Source organism: Ambystoma mexicanum, chromosome 12 (assembly GCF_040938575.1).
Source record: "Ambystoma mexicanum isolate Mex_15411 chromosome 12, UKY_AmexF1_1, whole genome shotgun sequence".
Classification (NCBI taxonomy): Eukaryota; Metazoa; Chordata; class Amphibia; order Caudata; family Ambystomatidae; genus Ambystoma; species Ambystoma mexicanum.
In genome coordinates this window covers 746853311-746877338 of record NC_090936.1, presented here as the reverse complement: position 1 = coordinate 746877338, position 24028 = coordinate 746853311, and the positions used below count along the sequence as shown (strand labels likewise).

The 24028-nt window shown below is 42.8% G+C and overlaps 1 protein-coding gene across 2 annotated transcripts in view; it reads right to left on the bottom strand.

Moving 5' to 3' along the window:
• Window positions 1-6889: 6889 nt before the first annotated feature.
• Window positions 6890-24028, bottom strand: part of CRELD2 (cysteine rich with EGF like domains 2) — a 272969-nt gene continuing 255830 nt past the window's right edge. The window contains exons 10-12 of one of the 2 annotated variants that reach the window (XM_069629255.1): window positions 23078-23173; window positions 8712-8849; window positions 6890-7220 (exon numbers count right to left, since the gene is read on the bottom strand). In XM_069629255.1, the coding sequence (XP_069485356.1) occupies window positions 7144-7220; window positions 8712-8849; window positions 23078-23173 (311 nt within the window). In that variant the 3' untranslated portion in view covers window positions 6890-7143. The remainder of the gene's footprint in view (window positions 7221-8711; window positions 8850-23077; window positions 23174-24028) is intronic. The other variant, XM_069629256.1, reaches the window with a different exon arrangement.

The following is a 24028-nucleotide window of genomic DNA, read 5'->3' as shown; positions in this document are numbered from 1 at the left end:
CCCCTACCTCCTCCTCCTCCTCCTCCTCCTCCTCCTCCTCCTCTCTGTGATCTCTGCAGCCGCCCTGTTCTCATGGGAGACTGGCCACGCGAATGCAACAAACTTCGCACTGCATCTTCTATCTTCCGTCTTACCTCATTGACCCTGCCGCAGCCCAGCTCAAGGCCTAGCAGCAGAAAGTCATTCATCTCTATAAACCTGCCCCCACCATGCAGACCCAGGCCATAAAGAATACCATCCCCATATCCTTTGAACATGTTCAAACTATTAAGACCGACCCTCGAGTATGTCATGTTTTGTTCGCGCCTTAATATGAGAAAACCAAAGTGTCTTTTCTGCAAGCAATCAAAATAGGCTGTACATGAACTGTTTCACTTGCATACGGAATAATGAAAGGATTGTAGTAGAACAATAAGCATATCAGTGCGTTGTATAATATATGTACAATCAGAAGCACTAACGTTAGAGTCCAGTTATATAAGTGTGAAGTGTATTAACGTGTAGTATGAAGTTTAATAGAAATAGATTGCAATAACAAAATGCATAACAGAACATAACACTGTACGTGCCAGCACAAAGCTACCTCGTTTCTGAGTTCAATGTAAATATATGCATGATTTCATGTAAAAGCAATTTAGCAATCAGATGCCATAACCAGTATGATTTTATCATAATATGCATTAGGGTCTGCATGTAAAGAATCTGGTAGTGGACTGCTTAATTTTGTATGGAAAATAACCTGTGTATACACAAATTATTACTATGAGTTTTATAACAATGAGAGCACTCAGCCAAAGAGAAATGATAATGTGTTCTAGACAATCAATCATAATGTAATGACAGTGTGTAAAAAAGCCTTTATGTAAACAAATAAATTAAAAAAAACGCTTCACGAGATCCTGTCTCCCTGTGCAATGCAGGACTACACCACAAAGGTGTTTCGATTCTCCTCCACCCCTCATAGTGCCAAGACAGATCAGCAGAGATGTATTGATGTTTAAACAACCAGCTTTTATCCGCCACAATAAGACTTATGACCATTGTGTTATATGCCTTTGTGACCCATTTGTTTAATGTATAATTTAAACCTTAAATTTAGGGCCCTCTTTGTTGCACCAGATGGACATTCCAGACCACACTGTGATCTCAAAGTCTTAGCCCCTTGAACAATATATCTTGTATTATACTAACACTGTGGACCGCCCAGTAACAGATCTAACACTGAGCTTAAGAAATGCACTATGACCTATGCCCAATGATAGTTAACCTGCACTTGAGAAATGTGTTTCCTTTGGTGTCAAGATTCACAGGCCTTAGAGGCTGCAGGACAAGATAGAGTGTAATATTGGATGAATGGGAATGCGTGGCCACAAGGGCAAATGTAAAGTGTTTTATTGTATATGTAACACTGCAAAAGTTGCCGACACCGCATGCCAATCCGATGAGCCCAGCTGACCGACTGACCTGAGAAGCATCATCAGAGCACCACGTGATCCTGCTCCAACAACTGCACACCAACCCTATGGCACCTATAGGTGTTCACCCCTAGTGACTAATCCAAACTCTTCATGTGCCCCCCCCTAGGCATCCCCTCTCCTGGATGACGCAAAAGCTGTATAAAAATGACTTGCAACATGTTTTCTGCAGAGCGCTCTTGGCGTGAGCAGAGTAGATTCTGCTTGCTCTATTTTAGATGAACTATTTTTGATATCACCAGCACTTGGTCTTGGACTCATTCCCTCCTGGGATATGTCCCATTTGACTCTTATTGGGAGAATTAAGTGCATTTTTGGGGACTTCTTACTTTCATAAAAGCAGCCAATTGTAAAATGACAAATGTTTTGCATTTTTGTTTCGAGAACAGTTTCAATTGTATTTTAGGGATCAACAAAAGTTTAGACTGGATAGTACTGTGCCCGACAGCCCCAAATATTTGCACCTTGAAGTCCTCAATTTCCGCCCAATCACCCTTTCGGACCTGTCCACCAAACATGCCCCGATTCCCCTGGCAGACCACACTCCGAAATTATTGGTTTCATTTTGTGCAAATGTGCCCGGATATAGCGCTACTAAACCATCAGCTTATACCAGAAGTCCCTTATCTGAATCGAGTGAGTATACTTAGGCATATCTTTTCACAGCCCTTCAAATTCGATTTGTGATATTTGTTCCCCCAAGGTTTGCTGCCGATGGGGGAAGAGTTCTCTGCCGCCTTAGAAGCCTCATGCCAGGTTACGTTGAGCTTGTCCAAATCCTCGATGCAGCGTCCCTTTCAAGATATCATGCAGTCGATCGGGCCATTGGGTGGAGTGTTGAGGACCATTTTCTGCTGTCGGGCTATCTGTATATCTGATAATATGGGTTTATGCCATTAATGAACCAGGGCTCGTCGGAGTGGCCCACACGCACGTGTTTAAGGTGCGGCGGCCATCTTGGAAACAGGCCTTGTTTTTTAATTATGAATCCTTGTTGGGTTAGTGGTGATGTGTAGGCTCCCTTGTTGGATGATGCGTTGACTCCTTGAGCCCCTGCAACGTCCCTCTCATTTACAGCCAGTGTTGTGGGTGTCATGGCACCCCTTGATGCCACACACCCCACTGCCTCTTCCTCGGGCACTGAGCGGATGGTGTTGTGCCGCTCTCTGCAAACCGTGGCAGGATGCATTCCACTTCACCTGGCGTCTATTTTTCCGGCTTTGCTCTGCAGTGCCAGAGCCGCATCAGGTAAGGAGGCTCCCCCCACACCCACTCTTTGACAGGACCTGAAACCAGGCCCTGTCATAATGGGCACACAACAACCAACTTTTAAAAAGAGACTGTGCACCACCTTTTTGAGGCCCAACTGGAGGGACTAAGATGGAGGGAGGGGATGAGAAGAAAGGGGAGGACAAGTAAGCTTGGACTGTCCTAGTGATGGGTAAGCGCTACTTATGACTTCATTGGTAGCCCTTACCCATCAATGGGAAATTCCGGGCATACTTGCTGAGGGTAAGCCTATGCCTCTCAAAATATTAAGATCATGGTCGTCTATGGAGGACGGGAGGTCAGGTGAATTTGATAGGTAGTGGGGGTTTTGGGAGGGCAGAGTGGGGCAGCTGTCTTTCTAGAATTTGAAACTGGTTTTCATCTTGCACATTTCATCTTTGTGACCCAGTTCAAAATCCCTGCTAAGCCTGAAAAGACTTTGCCCTAGCCTTCCTCTGTGGGAAGTTTCTAGAGTGTTTGTTGCAGTCATGATCTTGCTATTAAGGAGGAAAGGGAGGCAGGTACTGAGTGCTTTGTCCCACTCCAGAGTTCCTTTAGAATATCAGGCTGAATAATTATGTTTTTTTGGTTTTTTTGTTAGACAAAACAGCTACAAGAATACCAGTCAAGTTCTGAAATGTTTAAATTAAGGAAGTCCATCATGTCAAAAAACCTTTCTTGGAAGAACTTGGTTGATAACAGTAGTGCCTCTCCTTTTGATCTCAGACCACCAGCTGAGTATGTTGTATTCCAGTTGGGGTTCCCGAGGGATTCGGCACTAGAACTGGAGACATGGTAAAAGTGGAGAAAGTGTATTGACCAGGACAAACAGTTAAGGCATGGTCATAAGCAATACAGGCTCAAGTGCGCAGACAAGAACCACAAGCATAGGCACAGCCAGGAGTTCAGGAAGGGTACCATGAGTGAGACTGGAAACAGTGGGTGGGCTAGGAGAGGATAGCATAACCAGCCTAGGAAGTGGTGATGGCAGAATTTCTTTGAAAAAAAAGGAAGAGTTAATCCAGCTATATACTATTCAATTAGTCTTGGGCATCCAAAGAGTCACTTTAATGATGTCTGATTAAACTGCATCAAAAGCAAAGTGACCTAGCATCCCCATACCTTTGAGTGTACATTGTGACTTTCATGGTGTGATGCTGAAGACACTGTGACGACACAGGGGAAACTTGTAAATGTACAATACTCTTGTCCCTTCTTTTTGTTTTTACGATCCAGGGTAGGTGTCTGGAGTCGAACTTGTATCTACCCAACTTTCTTGGGCACTTTTTAGAGGAAGTAATTTCTACACATTTCTAAGTGTCTACAACCAGTAAGCAATGTGGACTATATTCTCTGAATTCAGTACAGCAGCGTTACCATCCCAGTCTAACCAGTACGAGGATATCAATTCCTTTTAGAAGATGGTCCTCAACCAAATGAGTATTGCTTTGAGTATTGCTAATGGGTACATGCAGACAGTCAAGGGAAGAAATTGGGATTCTAGTACAATTGCACGGCTCTTGACTTGGAGAATAATAATGGATTAATCGCTTGTACTGGTCATAAAGGTTTTACTTGACTACCAAAAGGAGGGTCTATATTGGGGAAGCGAACATCCGTTCTTATATTACTAGGATTACCATAATGGATTTAATTTATATGGTTTTCTATAGCATAGAGCAGGCCCATGGTGCATCAGAGCACTGTATATATTTTACAATGGAGTCATAGTTTTAATGAAACCAAGAATAAATGTGTAATGGAGGGGCTATGGGGATTTGGGATGGCATAGATGTAATCTGCAAAGTGAGCAGTGACCTCAACATATATATATTCAGCCATTCACATTTTAACAGCTTACAGTGGCTAAGTGGGCATGAAACAGTAATGTGACCAAGCTTTCAAATGCCATTCTAAGTTTGATGACTAATAAATGTAGGGCATCACATTTAAAAATGAGATGCAAAGCTAGAATAAGATATTGTTATTTATATCTTCAGTTTACTGTATGACAGTGTCTGTATTCCAAGTTGGGGAACGAGAACATTAGAGGAGTGCCCAGGCTCTAGATGGTGCAGGGTAAATATTGTGGTACAAGCAAAGTTGATGGGGAGATTTAATGTTGCTCTTGCCAATCAATTGGTGCATCATGCAGCAGTGGTTTTGAGCCATTGTGGACAATGTCCCTTTCTCTAGAATCAGACCTTGATTGTGCACCCAGCAAAAGATTCACCAGGGAATACCCACTAGCCGCAACAAGGGTTGGGAAGAAATGTCCCATGCTCACAAGCAGCAGACGACGTCTGGGTGAATCCAGCAATAGGAAATTCTGCCCATAAGCTATGAAATCTTGAAGGAAAACTCACAAACTGGTGATCAATTTTACACAAAAAAAATGCAAACATAAGGGACCTGCACAGTCGAACAATGGTTTGGCAAAGCAGGATCAGTTTGGCACGAGTCAGTGGGCCAAACTAGACTTCAATCCCTCAAAAATGTTTGAGCAGCGTAACAAATCGAGGAAATTCATCCCTTCTCCCCCTTCAAGAACCCCCCCACCCCTGTGAATCTACGAACGTGAGCCCGCTCCGCAATACCCTTCCTCAGGTAGAGGCAAATGGGATCTCACTGGGAGAGACTCCTTAAGGGACAATGACTTCTAAAGCTGTGCATACTGTGGCCTACATGAGATGCTCAAAAATACCAGAAACTGCGAAACAACAAGACTGGTATGAAGAAACCCTTAACAGGTACCATTTTCTTGTGGAAAAAGAACATATACCTTTAAATCAATATATCCAATCCACTGGGACAAGTATGTTGATTAACGTGCACTCAGAAGGCAGAGAGAAGAGAGCGAGGAATGAGTATGCAGGCTTGGGAAGAGTCCTGTGTAACACCTGGAGAAGACCGAAGCCAGAAAGCCTGCGAGTTTCAAACTCACTCGATATCGCAGAGCTGACTGCCAGAGCTACGCCGAACCCGAAGAGCGAGGAACCAGCAGAGCAGGAGCGCAGGAGAAAGTGGTGGCTAGACCATGAAGGATAATCCATGGTGGACAGCTGGTCCACAAACCATTGTTGATACCACTGCCAATAACGAGTCACAAGGTGTCTGGCCACGCATTGAAGCACCTGGACACCACAAGGAAAACGAGAGAACCGCCAGCAGAGAGAAGGCGATAGCCGTCTATGACCCAATAGAAGGTCCCATAGGAACAAGGCTCCCGAAGACCTTCTCCTTCAAGAATGAAGGTAGCAGGGAGAACTGCAGGCCCGAAAGGAATCATATCACACAAGCAACTCATCTCAGTAGAGGCTATGAAACAGAGTTAACCTAGAAACAAATGAACTGAGACAACAGAAAGCATTATTGAAAAGCTGAATAATGAGAGAAAAGAACAGTGGATAATAATACCCTGGGAAAAGGGGAAAGTAACTCCATATTTTGTACAAGAAACATAATACCAAAGATAAAGAAAGATATGAGCCAGAGTTTAGAGGAAATTGACAATTGAGCCACATACAAGGTCAAGTAGATCAAAACAAGCTGAACTATATTTGCCCAGGAGGGAAAGCGGACCAAAGCAATAACACCTTACAAGGATGCATTGAGAGGAACAGCCAGGAATATAGATATTATAAGAGATCCCCAAAAGGGGTTCCCAAAATAGAGGGAAAACTCAATAACACATTTGAAGTTCTAAAGAGACTGATTCAAGAAGTCATGGAAGACTATTTGCGGATTACTTATTTAAGAATACTACAGACTGGTACTAGAAGTACCCTTAGGAGAAGGGAGTCATTCTCCTGACCCAAGTTAGTTTTCATAATGGTAGGGTCAATTAAGGTAGTTTTTGGACAGCCGACTTATTTCTTTGGACGTTCATGACTGACTAACGAGCACCTTAGTTAGTAACATAGGTAGGGACCAGTCATAGCGATGGAAAGAATTATGCCTTATAGTGTTACTTTAATAATATATTGTGCAAACTAGTCTTCAGAGAGGCGTTTCCTCCTTCTGACTCGCCACAGTAGTCAACTGTTACTGTGAGCAAGTGAAAATTGGCAATAGAAGTTGCTACAAGAGAATTGAAAAAGTAAAAGAAAAGCTTTTCTTCAACTTAACAAAAATGTGCTGAATCATTAACTGTACAGTAATCCAATTTATTACAAAGAGTTGTATCAAAAAATATGTATCTCATTTCTATGAACATACGAATGTGGCTGCAAGCACCACGTACATTTCTATTGAAGGCAACGCTGATGGTGATAATCACATATGGGCAATTTTACACAAACAAAATATTCCACAGTTTCCATTTCAAGTGCAGGTGATTGTTCTGTCAAAATAAGTTAAAAGTATTCAATTGAGTGGTCATGTTAAATCTGAAGATCGGTCAAAGGTCCTCGTGTTTATTGTTCGTCTCTGCAGGTTCTGTTAGTAATGTTTCTTCAACTTTATCCTGCACCCCATCTGTTAAAAGAAAATGCACAGTGTACTAGTAATATTTACACAAGTTGGCTCATTAGAAATAATCCCAATATAGTCAAAGCACCCAGGTCATTTAATTAATCATATAATGTATATTCATAAATGAACATCAAAAAAGTATTCAAAATAATTAAAACCAATGAAATGTTTAAAATGAGCAGCCAAATAACCAGTAAAACTATACATACTACCTTTAGAATGTTGTTGGGTAAACAGTTTATAAAAAACTGGTTTAGGAAACTGGTGCAACAGTATCTCTTAAAGGTATCAAATGTTAGAGCTTTTGTATTTAACTGGCTTAAGTGACATGAATTATCAGAACAGGTTACTATGGTTAATTGAGAGGGTTCATGATCCTATACAATGAACAGAAAGAACGGGAGCCACAAATAATTTTACTTCACATAAAACCATGCTCATCACTTCACTGTGTAGAGTTGAAGTGTATGCACTTGACGCTTTAATTGTATTTTGTTTATAGTGAATCCCAGGCACCTATCTGTTGTCCAACGTTTTGTTGCATTCTACATCTTAAAGTTGAATTTATGGCATAATTGTGATTACATAATTAAAAAAACTATGGAAGCCTCAAAGATTAAAAGCTTCAATCCTAAGGAAACCAAGTGCACAAATACTCCAAAGAATAACCATTAAAGAAGGGCCTTATTTAATTGCAAAAAGATTTAAATTATCAAAAATGAATAATTTAGAATTTCAACAGCTTGAGAGTGCAATCTGAAAAATCCTAAATTGAAACCTATGCAGTAACTAAACATTTTGAATATAAATGAGCCTGTAAAACTGCCAGGCAGCACATCCATCCTTATTAGTGCAGTCACTGTTGAAGGGTCCACAGACCACTCAAAGCCAAGGTCTCAAGATTTGCTGGTCTTTAAACACCAATGCATTGATCTATAGTAATGTTGTGGGAAATTGAAGTACTGCACACTGAGGCTTCCTTCAGGACTGTAGCCAGTCAGTCAGTCAGTCAGTCCTCTTTCTCCTTAAATCGCCACCACTTCATGATCAACAATCAGTGCTTCGACCTGGTATAGGATCTAATCTTTCAGTTGTCAATTTTGGCTGACAGAAATGCAGGGTTGTTTGCTGATCCCCAAATGGAAATGATCTCATCCATACTCTTTCATGTCTCCTGCATCGGAGGCTACAACGTAAAGTCCTAAACAAAGCATCTAGAGGAAGAAGTTACAAATCTTACTCTAGCCATGGGCAAGACTATAGACTGACCCAAAGTGATAACTGGAGATGCAATCATTTCAGTGGGGATTACAGGGACATCACTGTAGACACTGTCTACCACCTAATATTTTTAGAGCAATGCAGTTCTGATTGGATGTCAAAATGAAGCAAAGTTGTTGGTATAAATTCACAAACACTTTTGAAACCTAAACAGATTTGTTACTCCCTTCTCCGGTCGCATAGTTTTAATGTTAGTGGAGAGTCACTACTCACCGGTCTCTTTTTGTACACATTCGCCATCCTTGTCCTCAAAGCCTTCAGAGCAGGTGCATTTGTAACTCCCTGGAGTGTTAAAGCATTCTTCGTTTTCCTTTAAACAGACTTTTCCACCAACATTGCATTCATTTATATCTGGAAAAGTACAAAGACTTTGAATTTCCAACACTCAGCAAATAGCAGATGTAACTTTTAATACATGTATTGTCTCTAGAGGAATAATGCTAAACTGAAAGAAGAAACATCTCATTAGTCTATTTAGCAAAGCTATCTAAACTCATGGATTTTCAATGACCTTTCAAATTAGGGGTAATCATTCTATAGAGTCAGGAGCAATTGGCTCCATAGCACAGACTCCAAGAAAGGGAAGAGTTTGTCATTTGGTGTGAATGGGGATTAGCTGTATGGTAGAAATTATATTTGGGCAGCCTAATAAATTATCTTTTGTCCTACAATCAATAAATAACAAAAAGCAATAGTAATAATATGTGAATCTTTTAAAATTGCCAAAGCATGAAAAATTGTGTCAGGTTTATGCATGGGATCAATTCTGCTGCTGTATTTTTTTTTTTTTTTTTTTAGAAAAAGTTGACTTCATAATCCTCTCTCACCTATTCCCCTTTCCGCTCCTCTTTGAAAGAACTTCTTCACTCCCCTCCCAGATAACTTCCCCTTCTCTCTATGCCCTCCCTCCTTCTATTATCCTCTGTTCTCCTCATCTTTCTCTTTTCCCATCTCTACTGTGATCCCCTCTCTTCTGTTGCTCACTTCACTTATTACTCTCTCCATCTTGATCCTTCCCTACCCCCCTCCTCTCCTCTCCCTTCTTACTTGCAAATTGCTCTAAATGCCGATTTTATGGTTTGATTCATGTTTACGGTTCTGTTTCTACTGTTCCATGTTTTATGTATTACTTGTTGTTATCTATAAAGCGCCATGGGTTAAGGCGCTATATAATAAAACAATAAAAATACAAATACAAACAAAGAATGAAGCCCCAGTCTTAGCATAGAAACCGGGAATACAACAGTGGCAATGTTGGGAGCAGCAACACATGTCAATGGAAACAATAAAAAACGATTGTAGGTTTAGAAGAAGTGAAAAATGAAACAAATGTCATGTGTGGCGCTTAATAAGAACTCCCCATTCTGCTATGTGGCAGAATTGAGCCACTCGGCACTTAGCTGGTTTGGCTGCTATCCAATGTGCCTCCTAAAGGGTGGTTGAGGGATCCGTGATCCGGCCAGCTCATTTTCCCAGAAGATTTCTAGCATCCCTCCAAGATCCATCAAGAGGGCTCATATTGCAGAGCACAGCAGTTCCGAGTAACCCTTGTTGATGGTCCCAGTTACTTGACCTGGAGCCCTGGTCCAACAGCACAATTAAGGAGAATTACAGTTCCCAGGATTTCGTACTGAAAGCCCTCACTACTCGGGAACTAGAGCAACTGTTGAATAATGAAATCAATGGTGAAATAATCTGCTGCTTGCCTGATAAAAAGTGAAGGATAGACGAGACACCAGAGTGCTGCATCATCCATGGTCAGAGGGTATCCGGTAATATCGTCCCCATATATATGGTCGCCATACATAATGTCGGCAGGAAAAGGTTGTGGCGACATTACATATGGTGATATATATATATGGGAGTGTATATAATAGTGTATAGAAGTCCTCTTTGTTCAGGGGCTGTGTGGAGGAAGACAAATAGCACATGTATATACAAAAATCCACAAAAACAGCTTCACACTTATTAGGTTTGATAGCTTACAAAAAGTCACCAGCACAATGCCATGAAATATATTCGAAAAAGATGTACTAATTCACAAATTAATGTATACAAAACGTAGAAACATTAAAAATAAATCACATTAACAAACATCATGAGCAATGGCCTTGTAGGGCTAACAAGGAAAAGCCCATAATTAGCCAAATTAATTCTACTTATCACAGCGTAATTGTGAGATTAGTAGGTACGTGAGTGAAACATCTCGGTCAATTGATTAACCCTCTTTTTATTGTAGGATTATCCTTGACTTAGTCGACACTGAAAAATGTGTTTCTAGGTCCTAAGAAAGTAAGACTGTGTGCAACCGACTTAATCTGGTTTACAACGTCCAATGAACCCGTCTTCAGGACACTGTGTAGTGGCACAGGTGGATTAGAAATGGCCCATCATATGGAGATCTTGTCAATCTAAAAAACCAAAACAAATTTGTATTGGTAACATTATACATATTAAAAAATCATAGAACGTTTGGTATCTGTTTATGGCGTATGCAGCTATCATCGCTAACCTTATTTCTTTTATGGCATGTGAGGCATCATCTACGATGAAGATGACACTATTTCTCAATTCTTTGGTGTATTAATCCCCGGTTTAATGTGGGTATAGGACAAAAAACAAAGTGAGAATGGATGCCTCCTGTTTCTCCTAATAGCATTTTGCATCATTCCATCTAAATGCAAGTGTTTAATTTCCACTTATGAAATCATTAAAAAAAAATTCCCTTACAAGATTAGAGCTTCATGCATTGCTGCAGTCAAATGTGCACACCCCCACCCCTTTTTGGGGGGTATATCTAAAACAACGATGTTGTCTCAGTAGCTGTTCAAATATGCGCGATTAACTTTTTCCAAGAGAAAAGTGTCTCTTGTCTAATGATACATCTACAAAACTATGCGTGCCGTTTCGGATAATTACATTCACCCCAGGTCTTGTGGCTATCTCGCTGTTTTTATGTCGCCATGATTGACTTAAAAGATATATTCAAAACCGGCTTGGTGGATCTTGTCGCGGTCTAACGGAAACAACAGGGGAACCACCATCAGGCTGAATGTTGTATCACAGACCAAAGCCGATGGTTAATGGAAAAAGTGTGCAATACCGTGTGTACCGTGTGCACTTACTTGGTTAGTGGGAGCAGCGATAGAAGCATCCGTCGCGTTCGTGTTTAGCAAAGAAAATTCCCAGACGCCAGCCTATGGCAATTTGAACTGCTAGTGTTGATAATGAAACACTAGACCGTGACGGCTGGCAGTAAAGCAGCTTATTCACGCCGCCATCTTGAGTGCATAGTTGAGGCATAGAATACTGCCCAGTCATGCACATTAATGTAGATGAACCGGGAAGGCAGCTAGATTACGAAATAACATTTATTTTAATTTAGAAAGGCCGCGCATATTTCTACACTTAATGTCCTGTATTGTGCATCTAGGAACATATAAACTTGTTCATTCGAGATGGCATTGGGACAGGATTTGGATGGAGGACTGGAGAGAATGCACAACTACGTCATTTGTTGTCATAATTCGGGCTTATACCTGCATGTGGTCTAGGCACGGTGTGGTAGGCATACAGCATATCTCTGCCATTGGGAACCTATTGTGCATATTGGTGTTGCATAGCAGTTGAAATGGCACTTACTGCCCATTGAGAAGGGAATGGGACACACATTTATGTATGTTATCATATGTTTGGTGTTATTTGTGGATGAACAAATTCCATTCAATTCCGACATTTAATCCAGCGTGGACCGTATTCAAATCATAGATCCATTTTGTTCTAGTTTTCGTTTAAGATTTCGGTTGCCACCTCGAGGATGAGCTGTGATGGTTTGAATTATAAACCATTCTATATCTTCTTCTGTACGTTTGGCCTTCACAAAACGTGCTACCAACAGTTTTTCGGCAATGGAATTTTTTACGCAAGAACGATGCTCGCAGATTCTTTGTTTAATAGGTCTTTTTGTTTTGCCGATATATAGTAATCCACAGGGGCATTTAACACCATATATCGCCCAAGGTGTATTACAGTTGGTGAATTTTTTAAGTTGCCATTTACGGCCACTAAGGTCAACAGTTTTTAGGTTGTTTGTGAGACGACAAACGGAACAATTTCTGCATTTAAAATGACCGATCACTGGGGGCAAATGCCACAGGTTGGTCTGTCTGGAACTCTGTATCTGATCTTTAACTTTATACGTGTGCACCAATTTGTCCCGTAAGTTAGGTATCCATCTGAATGCAAAGCGTGGTTTGTTCAAAGTAAAGTCTCCAGTTTGTATTGTCCCCCAATTTTTCAAAAAGCATCTACGAAGATCATTGCTAATTGGCGAGTATGTAGATACACGTTACTTTGTTTTCTTGTACCCTGGGTTGTTTCTCAAGGCATTGTTCTCTATTTATGTTGCGGGCCCGCTTCATAGATCTACGGATGGTATGTGCTGGGTAAGCACGTTCTTTTGAGTCTCAGAGTGAGGTTTCTACTGTTACTACCAAAATCCTCTTTGGTGATACAGTTGCATCTGATGCGTAGAAACTGCCCATAGGGCAAATTTTCCCATAGGGATTGAGGATGAAAGCTGTTAAATATTAGCAGTGTGTTCTTATCAGTTGTTTTTTTGTATAGGGTGGTACCTAGTCGGTGGAAAGTTTCCCTATATATTTCCAAATCTAGAAAGGCTATTTTTTCATTGTGGAAGATCATGGTTAATTTAATATACAGATCTTGTGTGTTTAGCCAGACAAGAAATGTCACCAGACTGGTCTCACTGCCTTACCATAATAAGAACACATCTACATAATGATGCCATGCTTTTACTTGTGTTTTAAAGTTTATATGTCCGTAGATGCACAATACGGGACATTAAGTGTAGAATTATGCGAGGCCTTTCTAAATTAAAATAAAAGTAATTTCATAATCTAGCCGCCTTTTTGGTTCATTTATATTAATGTGCATTACTGGGCAGTATTCCATGCCTTAACTATGCACTCTAAGAGGGTGGCGTGAATAAGCTGCTTTACTGCCAACCGTCACGGTCTAGTGAGTTCTAGCAGGCAATTTGAACACTAGCAGTTCAAATTGCCACAGGCTGGCGTCTGGGAATTTTCTTTGCTAAACAAGAACACGACGGATGCCTCCATCGCGGCTCCCACTAACCAAGTAAGTGCTTTTACACACGGTACCGCACACGGTTTCCATTAACCATCGACTTTGGTCTGTGATACAACTGACAGACCCAACGTTGGACGAGATCCAGCAGGCTGGTTTTGAATATGTCTTTTAAGTCAATCATGGCAACATAAAAACAGCGAGAGAGCCAGAAGACCTGGCGTGAAGGTAATTATACGAAATGGCACGCAACTTTTTTTAGATGCTTCATTAGACAAGAGACACGTTTCTCTTGGAAAAAATTACCATGCATATTTGAACAGCTACTGAGACAACATCGTTGTTTTAGATATACCCCCCAAAAAAAGGGGGAGGGGTGTGGACATTTGACTGCAGCAATGCATGAAGCTCTAATCGTGTAAAGGGAAAAAAAATGTATGATTTCATAAGTGGAAATTAAACACTTGCATTTAGATGGAATGATGCAAAATGCTATTAGAAGAAACAGGAGGCATCCATTCGCACTTTGTTTTTTGTCCTATAGAAACATTAAAATGGGGATTAATACACCAACGAATCAAGAAATACTGTCATCTTCATCGTAGATGATGCCCCATAAGCCATAAAAGAAATTATAAGGTTAGTGATGATAGCTGCATACGCCATAAACAGATACAAAACATTCTATGATTTTTAAATATGTATAATGTTACCAATACGAATTTGTTTTGTTTTTTTAGATAGTCAAGATTAAAAGATCTCCATATGATGGGCCATTTTTAATCCACCTATGCCACTACAGGGTGTCCTGAAGACAGGTTCATTGCATGTTGTAAACCAGATTAAGTCGGCTGCACACAGTCTTAGTTTCTTAGGACCTAGAAACACATTTTTCAGTGTTGACTAAGTCAAGGATAATCATACAATAAAAAGAGGGTTAATCAATTGATGGAGATGTTTCACTCACCTCCCTACTAATCTCACAATTACGCTGTGATAAGTAGAATTAATTTGGCTAATTATGGGCTTTTTCTTGTTAGCCCTACAAGGCCATTGCTCATGATGTTTTTTAATGTTTCTACGTTTTGTATACATTGATTAAAATGTGAATTATTACATCTTTGTCAAATATATTTCATGACATTGTGCTGGCGACTTTTTGTAAGCTATGAAACCTCATACGTGTGAAGCTGTTCATATATATATATATATATATATATATATATATATATATATATATATATATAGAGAGAGAGAGAGAGAGAGAGATTTAAGGTGAGAGGTAGTTGCAGGGGTGTCCCCCAGCATGTTCAATGTGAATGTCCCAGCAAAAAACAGCAATTTTTTGCTGACTTTTTTGCCAGGCGTTATTTTTGCGGGGACATTATCACATGGAACCCTTCAGAGTCCCTGGGAGCACAGGGTGACCATGGAACATCACAGAACTGCACTACCAAAAATACAAACTTTCAAGAAAGCACTGGGCACAAACGCTTATAAAACCTCTGACTCTCACTGCAGGTAATGAAGACCATACAGTACTTCACCATTACTGGAGGCATACCAATAATGCAAACAAATAGAGGCTCCCAGGAAGGACTAACTAAATCAAGCAGAAGAATAGGGAACAGCCTATCTGAGGGAGTGACAGTAACACTGCCCCGTCAAACAACTATAAAAAGGGCAGGAACCAGGCAGAATTAATGAGAAGTCAAGAGGAGGCAGATATTTCTCCTGCAAGGGCCGGCTTGTGGATGCCCACCCTAGGAGAGGACTGACATCTGGAGGAGAAATCAGCGGAGGCTTGGAAGAGGATCCTGGAAGGAGCAAGTCACCAGGGTTTTGGAGAAACGCTATCGTCACCTTGAGGGAATTGGAAGGCCCAAACCTGGGGCTATCCAGCAGCAACCACAAGGGGATCTAAATCAAAGTGAAGCCTTAACCCATGGCAAGAGGGTATCATAATATTGGCTTCCTGGCACAGACCTTTTGGCAGGGCATGTGGGAAGAGAAATATCCACTGCTACCATTGTGAGGTCTGCACGTTTGAACCCTGAGAAAGCCAAGAACTAGGAGGGACTGGTTTTGATTTCTGAGAAGGCCAAAGTTCAGTAGGGATTTGCCTTGAATCTTGAGGAAGCCATGGTCCAAGAGGGACCTTTTGTAAATCTGGATAGATGTGAGGTATGTGCCCAAAACCTGCTGTGAATCCTGTGAAACCCCAAAGACAGAGTCATAAGGCTCTAGTCTTGGGAAGGGGCTTGCAATACAAGGTGAAAGTAGAGAGGCCTGAGAGACCAGAATGAGTAATTGCTGAAATAACCTTCTGAGAATATTACTTATGTTGTTTAGGATAGGGACTTAACCCCCAGGCTGTGAAGGAGAAGACCTCCCCTTCCGTGCCCAGGGGGTCCGGGTACACCCACGATGACGTCGGTGAACGCTACATGCGCTGATGTCATCAGGAAATTTTGCAGACACACTGTTGCTTGCTGCACTGGCACTTCGTGAGATTCTCCCCTTTCCAACAAGTCCTCACTCAAGGAGATTACTGGTCGAGGATCATTCGACGCTCGACCAGCAAGGGCCACTAGACCACCAGGACATTGATTTCAGGGGTGAGGGTCCGCCCTACCAGGCCAAACAGCCCCCCAGCCAAACATTGTGTGTGTGTGTCTATATATATAACTGGCATTATGTTTTGCCTTCCTTGGGGGGCAGATGGGTGCTGCTTTACACCAATTTGCCCCCATGGAAGGCAAAATAAATGCACACTTGGGGGCATTAGGGGGCTGGCCTTGTTCCTAAGGGCTGGCCTCAGGGAGGTGCAGATTCTTGCTGTACCCCGGGGTGCCAGAATTGAGGGTCTGACCCCATTTTGCCACTCCAAGGTAGCTGCAAGGACCACTAGGCCACCAGGGATATGATCTTGGGGTGGGGATGGGGCAGGCTACTCAGCCCCCCACCTCCAGAAAATGCCAACCCAATGGCAAAATGTTGTTTTGCCTTCTTTGGGGGCACATTCTGATTTGCCCCCAAGGGAGGCAAAACAACATTACACTCAACATACAGTAAAACACTTGGGGGTAGCAAGGGGCTGGTCCTGTGTCTGTAGGGCCATCCCCCTCAGGAATCCTCCCCCATGGAGGGGCAGATTGTTTCTGCTTCACTGGGGGGAGGGCGCAATTGAGGGTCTGTCCCATTTTGACAACTCTGGGAAGCAGCAAGGAGCACCAAGCCACCAGGGAAAAGATTTTGGTTTGGGGGGTTATTCTTGCCAGTTGCCCGTCGCAGTACCCTCACCCATCCTTGAGCTTTGGCTGTGCCCAGTTAGTGATTTTCCCTCCGGGGAGGGATGGGGGACCCTGTCGGGGCTCCCTGGGCCCACCGCTGGGCTTTGGGACTGTCGACCCACACTGGAAACAGACACCCAAGGCCGTCCTGGAGCTCTTGCTGTGCTGCGTTACAACCTTTCCCTGTAGGGAAGGATTATGACCCTGCAAGGGCTCCCTGGTACTGTCGTAGGACTTGGGGATGATCGATCCACATGGGAGCCAGGCACCCAAGGCCGGGCACATGACCCCCAGCCATCCTGGAGCTCTGGCTGGGCTGCATTACAGCTTTACCCTCCAGGGTGGGATGTGCACCCTGCTAGAGCTCCAGGGACCGCTTCTGGGCTTGGGGACGGTCGACCCACACTGGAAACAGACACCCAAGGCCGTCCTGGAGCTCTTGCCGTGCCGTATTACAACTTTTCTCTGCGTGGAGGGATGATGACCCTGCAAGGGCTTCCTGGTACCGCCACTGGACTTGGGGATGGACGACCGACATGGGAACAAGGAGCCCAAGGACGGGCACAACACCCCCAGCCGTCCTGGAGCTCTGGCTGGACTGCGTTACAACTTTACCCTCCAAGGAGGGATGTGGACCCTGCCAGGGCTCCCTGGGACCACCGCTGGGCTTTGGGACAGTCGATCCACACTGGAGACAGGCACCCAAGGCCGGGGGCAACACCCTCCACTGTCCTGGAGCTCTTGCTGTGGCGTGTTACAACTTTGGCCTCCAGGGAGAGATGATGATCCTGCAAGGGCTCCCTGAGACTGCCGCTGGACTTTGGGATGGTCGACCCACATTTGAGACAGGTGCCCAAGGCCGGGCACATGACCCCCAGCCATCCAGGAGCTCTGACTGGGCTGCGTTACAGTTTTACCCTCTGGGGAGCGATGTAGACCCTGCTAGGGCTCCAGGAACCGCTTCTGGGGCAGGGGACGGTCAATCCACATCGGAGATAGGTGCCCAAGGCTGGGGGCAGCACCCCCGGCCATCCTGGTGCTGTGGGCATGCCGCATTACAGCATTTCCCTCTGAGGAGGGACGGGGACACCGCCAGGTCGCCCCATGAGTGCTGCTGGACTTGTGGACGGGCGACCCACATTAGAGACAGGCGCCCATGGCCGGGAGCAGCACCCCCAGCCATCCTGGGGCCGGGTTACAGCTTTTCCCTCCGTGGAGGGAGGATGACCCGCCAAGGGCTTCCTGGGACTGCCGCTGGATTTGGGGACAGTCGACCCACATGCCAGACAGGCGCCCAAGGCCGGGGACATCAACCCTGACCCCCCTGGAGCTGGAGGGATGGGGACCCTGCCAGGGCTCCCTGGGGCCATCACTGGACTTCGGATAATCGACCCAGATGGGAGATAGGTGCCCAAGGCTGGGGGCAGCACCCCTGGCCGTCCTGGATCTTTGGCCCTGCCGTGTTACAGCTTTCTCTCTGGGGAGGGATGGGGACCCTGCTGGGGCTCCTTGCTGGATTTAGCGACGGTCTATACTTTTTCTTTTCCGCCCAGGTAAGCACACCCACGCATGTGTGGTACTGTTTCCATCGGGACACCTGTGGGAACGTGGGAAGGTAGGACATGTGTTGTTGCCGGCGTGTTTCGGTCGTTTGCTGGTGGCAAACGTCTGTAAATTATGATTTTGTTCCACCCATATTTTGGACTTTGCCGAGCTTTGTGGGTAATACATTATATGGCGCTTTGTGCTAGAGCTCTTTGGATTCCCACGGGTGTTTTCGTTTCAGAAATGCATTGGGTTCCCAGTTTTCCTTGGTGGCTGCAACACCCCAACCCCAAATCTGTGGGTTGTCCACAAGACCAAATACAGTAAAAATGTGGTCTTGCCAGGCCCTTTGGTGTACTAGTGGCTTAGCCTTTTCCCTTTGTGCCCAGGTAGGTGCACCCACACATGTGAGGTACCGTTTTCGTCAGGACACCTGTGGGTATTTGTGAAGGTAGGACATGTGTTTTCTCTTTGTTTTGATAACGTTTTCAAACATTCCCTACTGCACTTTGTTACAAAACCCCTTTCATTTCCCAAATGTGACCTACATTTAGTCGCTGCTTTAGGCACTGTACGCTTTTGTAACCTGCGCAAGTCACCTACCCTTCAAAAGTTCTGCCCTTGCTCTTTCAAAAAATGTATGCTTGCCATTAGTCACCACATTTCTTTTCCTTATTTTCAAATGCTAATTATGTCTGTTTAGGCCGTCAGCATAAATATCCTGTGTTCCATGGCTCTGTTTCTGGCTCGTGGTATTGCTTGTTTTGTGAAACATTATGAAAAATGTGTGATTTCCTAAGAGTTGGGGGAATGTAGCAGTGCATTGCTTTTCTAAATATTCACAGAAGCCATTACCTTACAAGTGTAAACATGTCCAGAACATACTTTCTTTTCTGTCACTTTTCCAATTAGGTACATAGTTATTGCCTGGCCTGCGCAAATGACCCCTTCCTGAACTTGGAATGTTGTCTTCTTTTCAGAAATGTGTGCCTTTCTGTGTCCCCATTGAGCTTTCCTACCCGCCTCTTCTATTCTGTCCAAGCGTGCTGTATTAAAAGAAAAAGGGGGAAAATCACCTACCTCATGAAAAATATGTTTTTGTTACCCCTCAACCTGTTATTGAAAGCTTGGAAAATGGTCAATTCCGAACTGCACACTATTTGTCCGTAGCTCTTACAAGAAAAAAAACCACGGGCTCCTTTGCACATCATTTTAATGGCATTTTCTGAAAAGACACATTTGGTCCCTTTTTGGTTACTTTCTCATGCCCCCCTACAGCAAAGACTAATCCTAGGTGGCGTTATGACCACCAACATTAGAGAAGAAAAGTGTACAAATTTGCCGGGATATCGCTTGTAACACAAAGCGACATACCGAAAGAACCATAAAAGGACTCAGCACTGGGAGTGAAAACCCTCAGCACTTAAGGGGTTAAATAACTTGATGTCGAGCCCAGAATCACTGAAGCTGGAAGAAAATCTCACTTTAGTTTACCAAATGTACGGTTTTGCATAGTAAAAACCCTCTTTAATTGTATCTCAAACCCTGCAAATCATAAGTGTTTACCCAACCTGTGTGCAAAAATAAAGGCTGGTTTGTTGCCACTTGACTGGACTCCCATGGGCATCATTTCCCAACCATGTCACACATACTAAGAACATTAGATGCCCTGATACATTTGGCCTCACAACCGAGTTGGATGTCAAACTGTTTAGGGTGTATTGAGAAGGAAGGAGAGAAAAAGCTAACTTGTTTGGGTTGCACGCTATTAATGTTGACCTTCCAAGCGGGCAGACAATTATTTAAGTTACAGCCTCCTCCAACAGATTTTATACTGCCATTGAGGTATTAACTTGATTAACATCAGTTGATGGTCTCTAAAGGTGACATTAGGTTAATTAAAATTGCACCAGATATTATATATTAGGCAGTGAAAAGTCAAAAGGAGAAAAAAGGATGGATAAAAAGATTTTATGTCGAATGGCTGAGGGAATTAAATTGAATGAGTGCACTACACCATTTTATCGTAAAGAGAAGTCATGCTGGTCTGCCAAAGACTGATTTCATGCAGCTTTACCTAACGATCAATTGCATCAACAGCCGCCATTAACTCAAACACTATCCCTCACCCAAGCCTGGAAGTTGAGCACCCACCTGATGCTCAAGCAAACACAGACTAAATTAATTCTATTCTCAGGAAACCCCTTCATGCATGCCTACTACTAGAATTGTCTGACAGACATGTAACTCAACAGATGCACCGTTAAACACTAACCCAGTGCCAACTCTCTTGGTTTTATGTGGTCACTTCAAACCTTCCTTTCTGAAGGGCTCCTACCTTTCCGATACAGCTTTCAGAATACAACTACCTCCTTTGCCTCTCAGGAAACTGATTCCATGTTGCCATAACAAGGTTTCATCAGCAATATCTTAATGGTAAAAAAAATAAAAAAGCACACAGCAATGTCCAGTAATCAATCTCAGGCACTGAAATTGAGGACATTTATCTTCTCCTTTCAGCCGACTGGCTGATTAGTAAGGCTCCCCGCGTTTACTGATTTTTACACAGATGGAAATTGCTATGTTTCCTTCGAGCATTTATTTGCAACATATGGAGAGAAAAAAAAAGAAATGTATTCCTCTTGGTTCCTTAGCTACTGGGCTATTATGCACTATGCAAAAAGGATTAATATACTCAGCCTTAGTACTTATGGGTGTTAATTGCCAACCACACAGCACTGGTCAATGGCTGTCCAAAGTACAATAACAGAGGTTGAAAAAGAAACGGAGCTGTGTTTCAAATTATTTAAATGGCTGCAGATGTGCAGTCCTTGACTTGTTATAGAATCCAGCTCTATACGCTTCCCGTTATAGGCATCCAAATGCAAATTTGCTTCTCCTCCCTTATGTAAAGTCATGTGAAAACATACAAGCTACAAATGATATATTTCACATAGCAAACATAAAAGTGGATAAATACAGACATAATTACGACAAAAATAAATATGGGAAAATAGTGCAAAAATAAAAACCATAAAACCGGGAGCCTGACTTAAGAGGCTTGACCTCAAAGATGCCTATTCAAAAGGTCCCTAGTCAACCAGAGCATCCGCCTAGCATTTCACCAAGTTATTCAAGCCAGTAGCAACAACCCTTGGACCAGTGACATCAGAATAATCATGAACTTAGATACAGGCAATCCATGTGCCACTCCAAACTCATTGGTCAAATAAAATCAGGCTATCACCCCGATTCAAGCGATCCAATTTACCAACCTTGACAAGTCGCCTTTAGTTCTTTTTCCATAAACTGTTTTCTCCATTTGCAAAAATCATCTTTGGCTCACTCCCAGAACTCTGATTCAGGTGTATACTGCTCAGGCTACAGAGGCACATGTTCATATGGAGGTTGTGGTCTCCCAAGGAGATGTGCCAGCAAATTAACTGCCTGAACACATGCCATTATCATTTACCATCAAGAGTCTGTCCAAGACTAAAGTAGCATCCATCTTCTGCAAATGGGCAACTTGTCTGCAGTCCAATGTATCAACAAGCTACGGGATACCTGGTGGAACAGGCCCATGAATTGTGGCATTGCCTCCAGAAAGTATTGATCATGGCAGTATCTGCTAGGCATTCACAACATGATTGCAAATTGGCATTACCGCCATCTCCAGGATAACAGCGACTGGAGACCACCCAGTCGTTTTATTGGGCTTTTTGCCCATCAAATTAACCATCAACTTTGTCTAATCTTAAATTAGTGCCTGGATCCAGGGGATCAGAGAAATGGATGTGTGCCTTAAGGATTGGCCATGGGCTTCCCTTTTAGCCTTTCCTTTCTTCGTGACATCAAGGTCCCAGAGTGAGGGATGATCACGGTCAGACAATTCTCATCACTTCCCTTTGGGAAGTGCAATCCTGTTTCGAGCCCCTATGGAAAATCTTCAGGATTCCCTATAACAGCTTCCGCTGTATCCTCGTCTTTTCAAAAACTGCTCTCCCCTTCGTTCTGGATAGCTCCACGGTCCTGATGGCAGAATTATACCAGAACCTAGATGGCTAATTGAAAAAGATCCAAAATCATTTAAATGCACTTAGGAGGAATCAAAAAGATGGTTAAATGTACTTATTTATTGGGTATTTATAGCACAAGGCTGTGAAAGGGTAAATTGAAAACCAGAAAAATTGCATAATTTCTTAGAAGTGAAAACACATTTGGAGAGAGGCGATAGAGAGAAAGAACAGAAAGCAATAAAATATAGTATGCCAAGGAGGCTCACGTGCCGAGACACAACACGTGTGTGCACCTGTAAGCACATCAAAAGCCGCCATAAACATTTCATATGCTCTAATACTCTTTAGGCTGCAACATGTGTTCCCTGAAATGCTTTGTCAGGTGGAAATGGCTTATGCCAATCACGCTTTGTTTTCGAACGCATCATTTACCAAAAAAACAAAAAGCACATTATTAGACATTTTGCACATAACTAATTTACGGTTTATTTACTGTTTTCAGCCTCAGGCGCTTGTCTTTCTTCTTCTTGTTCATTTTCTTTTTATACTGTGTTACAAAACATTAATCTCTCAGGAGAATAATTCAAACAAAATGGTTTTAAAGGAATAAACAGACCTGTGCACTGTTCCTCTTCTAGTGTGTACCCCGAACTACAGCTTTTACAGGCATTCTGTCCACCACCTGTACAGCCGCTGCAGCTCTCATCACATGCTAAAAATATTTAAAAGCAACAACCTTATTTTAATCAAATGCTAAATTATGCTAGTAAAAAGCTATGTAGTTCCTGCAATGGTGCTGGAAATAACGTGATAACCAAAACAAACAAGGAGAAACCAGCTCCATTTAAACACATGCAGCTAAGAAAAGGTCAGCAGGAAAAAGGTGTGCTTTGCCATTCAGGAGACCTAGATTTAAGAATTTCTTTTTATAAGTGTTGGTGAACCTGAAGACATTACATGATTCAGCCCCAAAGATTAGGACACTGACACTCTTTACAAGGAGAACGTCTGTAGGAAGTAACACACTGCATAAAAGCTGTTTAGGAAAAGCAAACCAGATCAGACCGTGGGCGCAGAAGAGTGACATCTTCAGAAATCACAAGCCACCGTCAATTGGTGGTGGGGTAGTTGCATAGAAGAAAACTAAGCCTAGTAAAGAGAAATGAGGGTGGAAAATGCAGGGTGTTGGGTGGTTGGTGGTTTATAGGTTTTGAGAAATGTCTCAAAAGGCTTGACCTAAAATCACTTCATACCAAGAAACGGAAATACAAAATACTGAATCACAAATCTCACTCGGGTTAAACGTGTGTTTGTGAATCCATACCACAACCCCGATTATCCCAAGTATAAAAGATACATCTGCACCGAGGAGCCATTCATCACAAATGAGGTTAACGGCACTCGCGATAAAGATTCATGATGCATATGTACATTTGACTTCGTTCTAAGAAGGATGTAAAGGGTGGCTAAATGTGTCAAGCCAAAAATGCAATTCCACATTTGCAAAAGCCCAAACTGGACATACAATTATTTTAGAATAATCAGGTTGTTTATATTGCTTTATCAC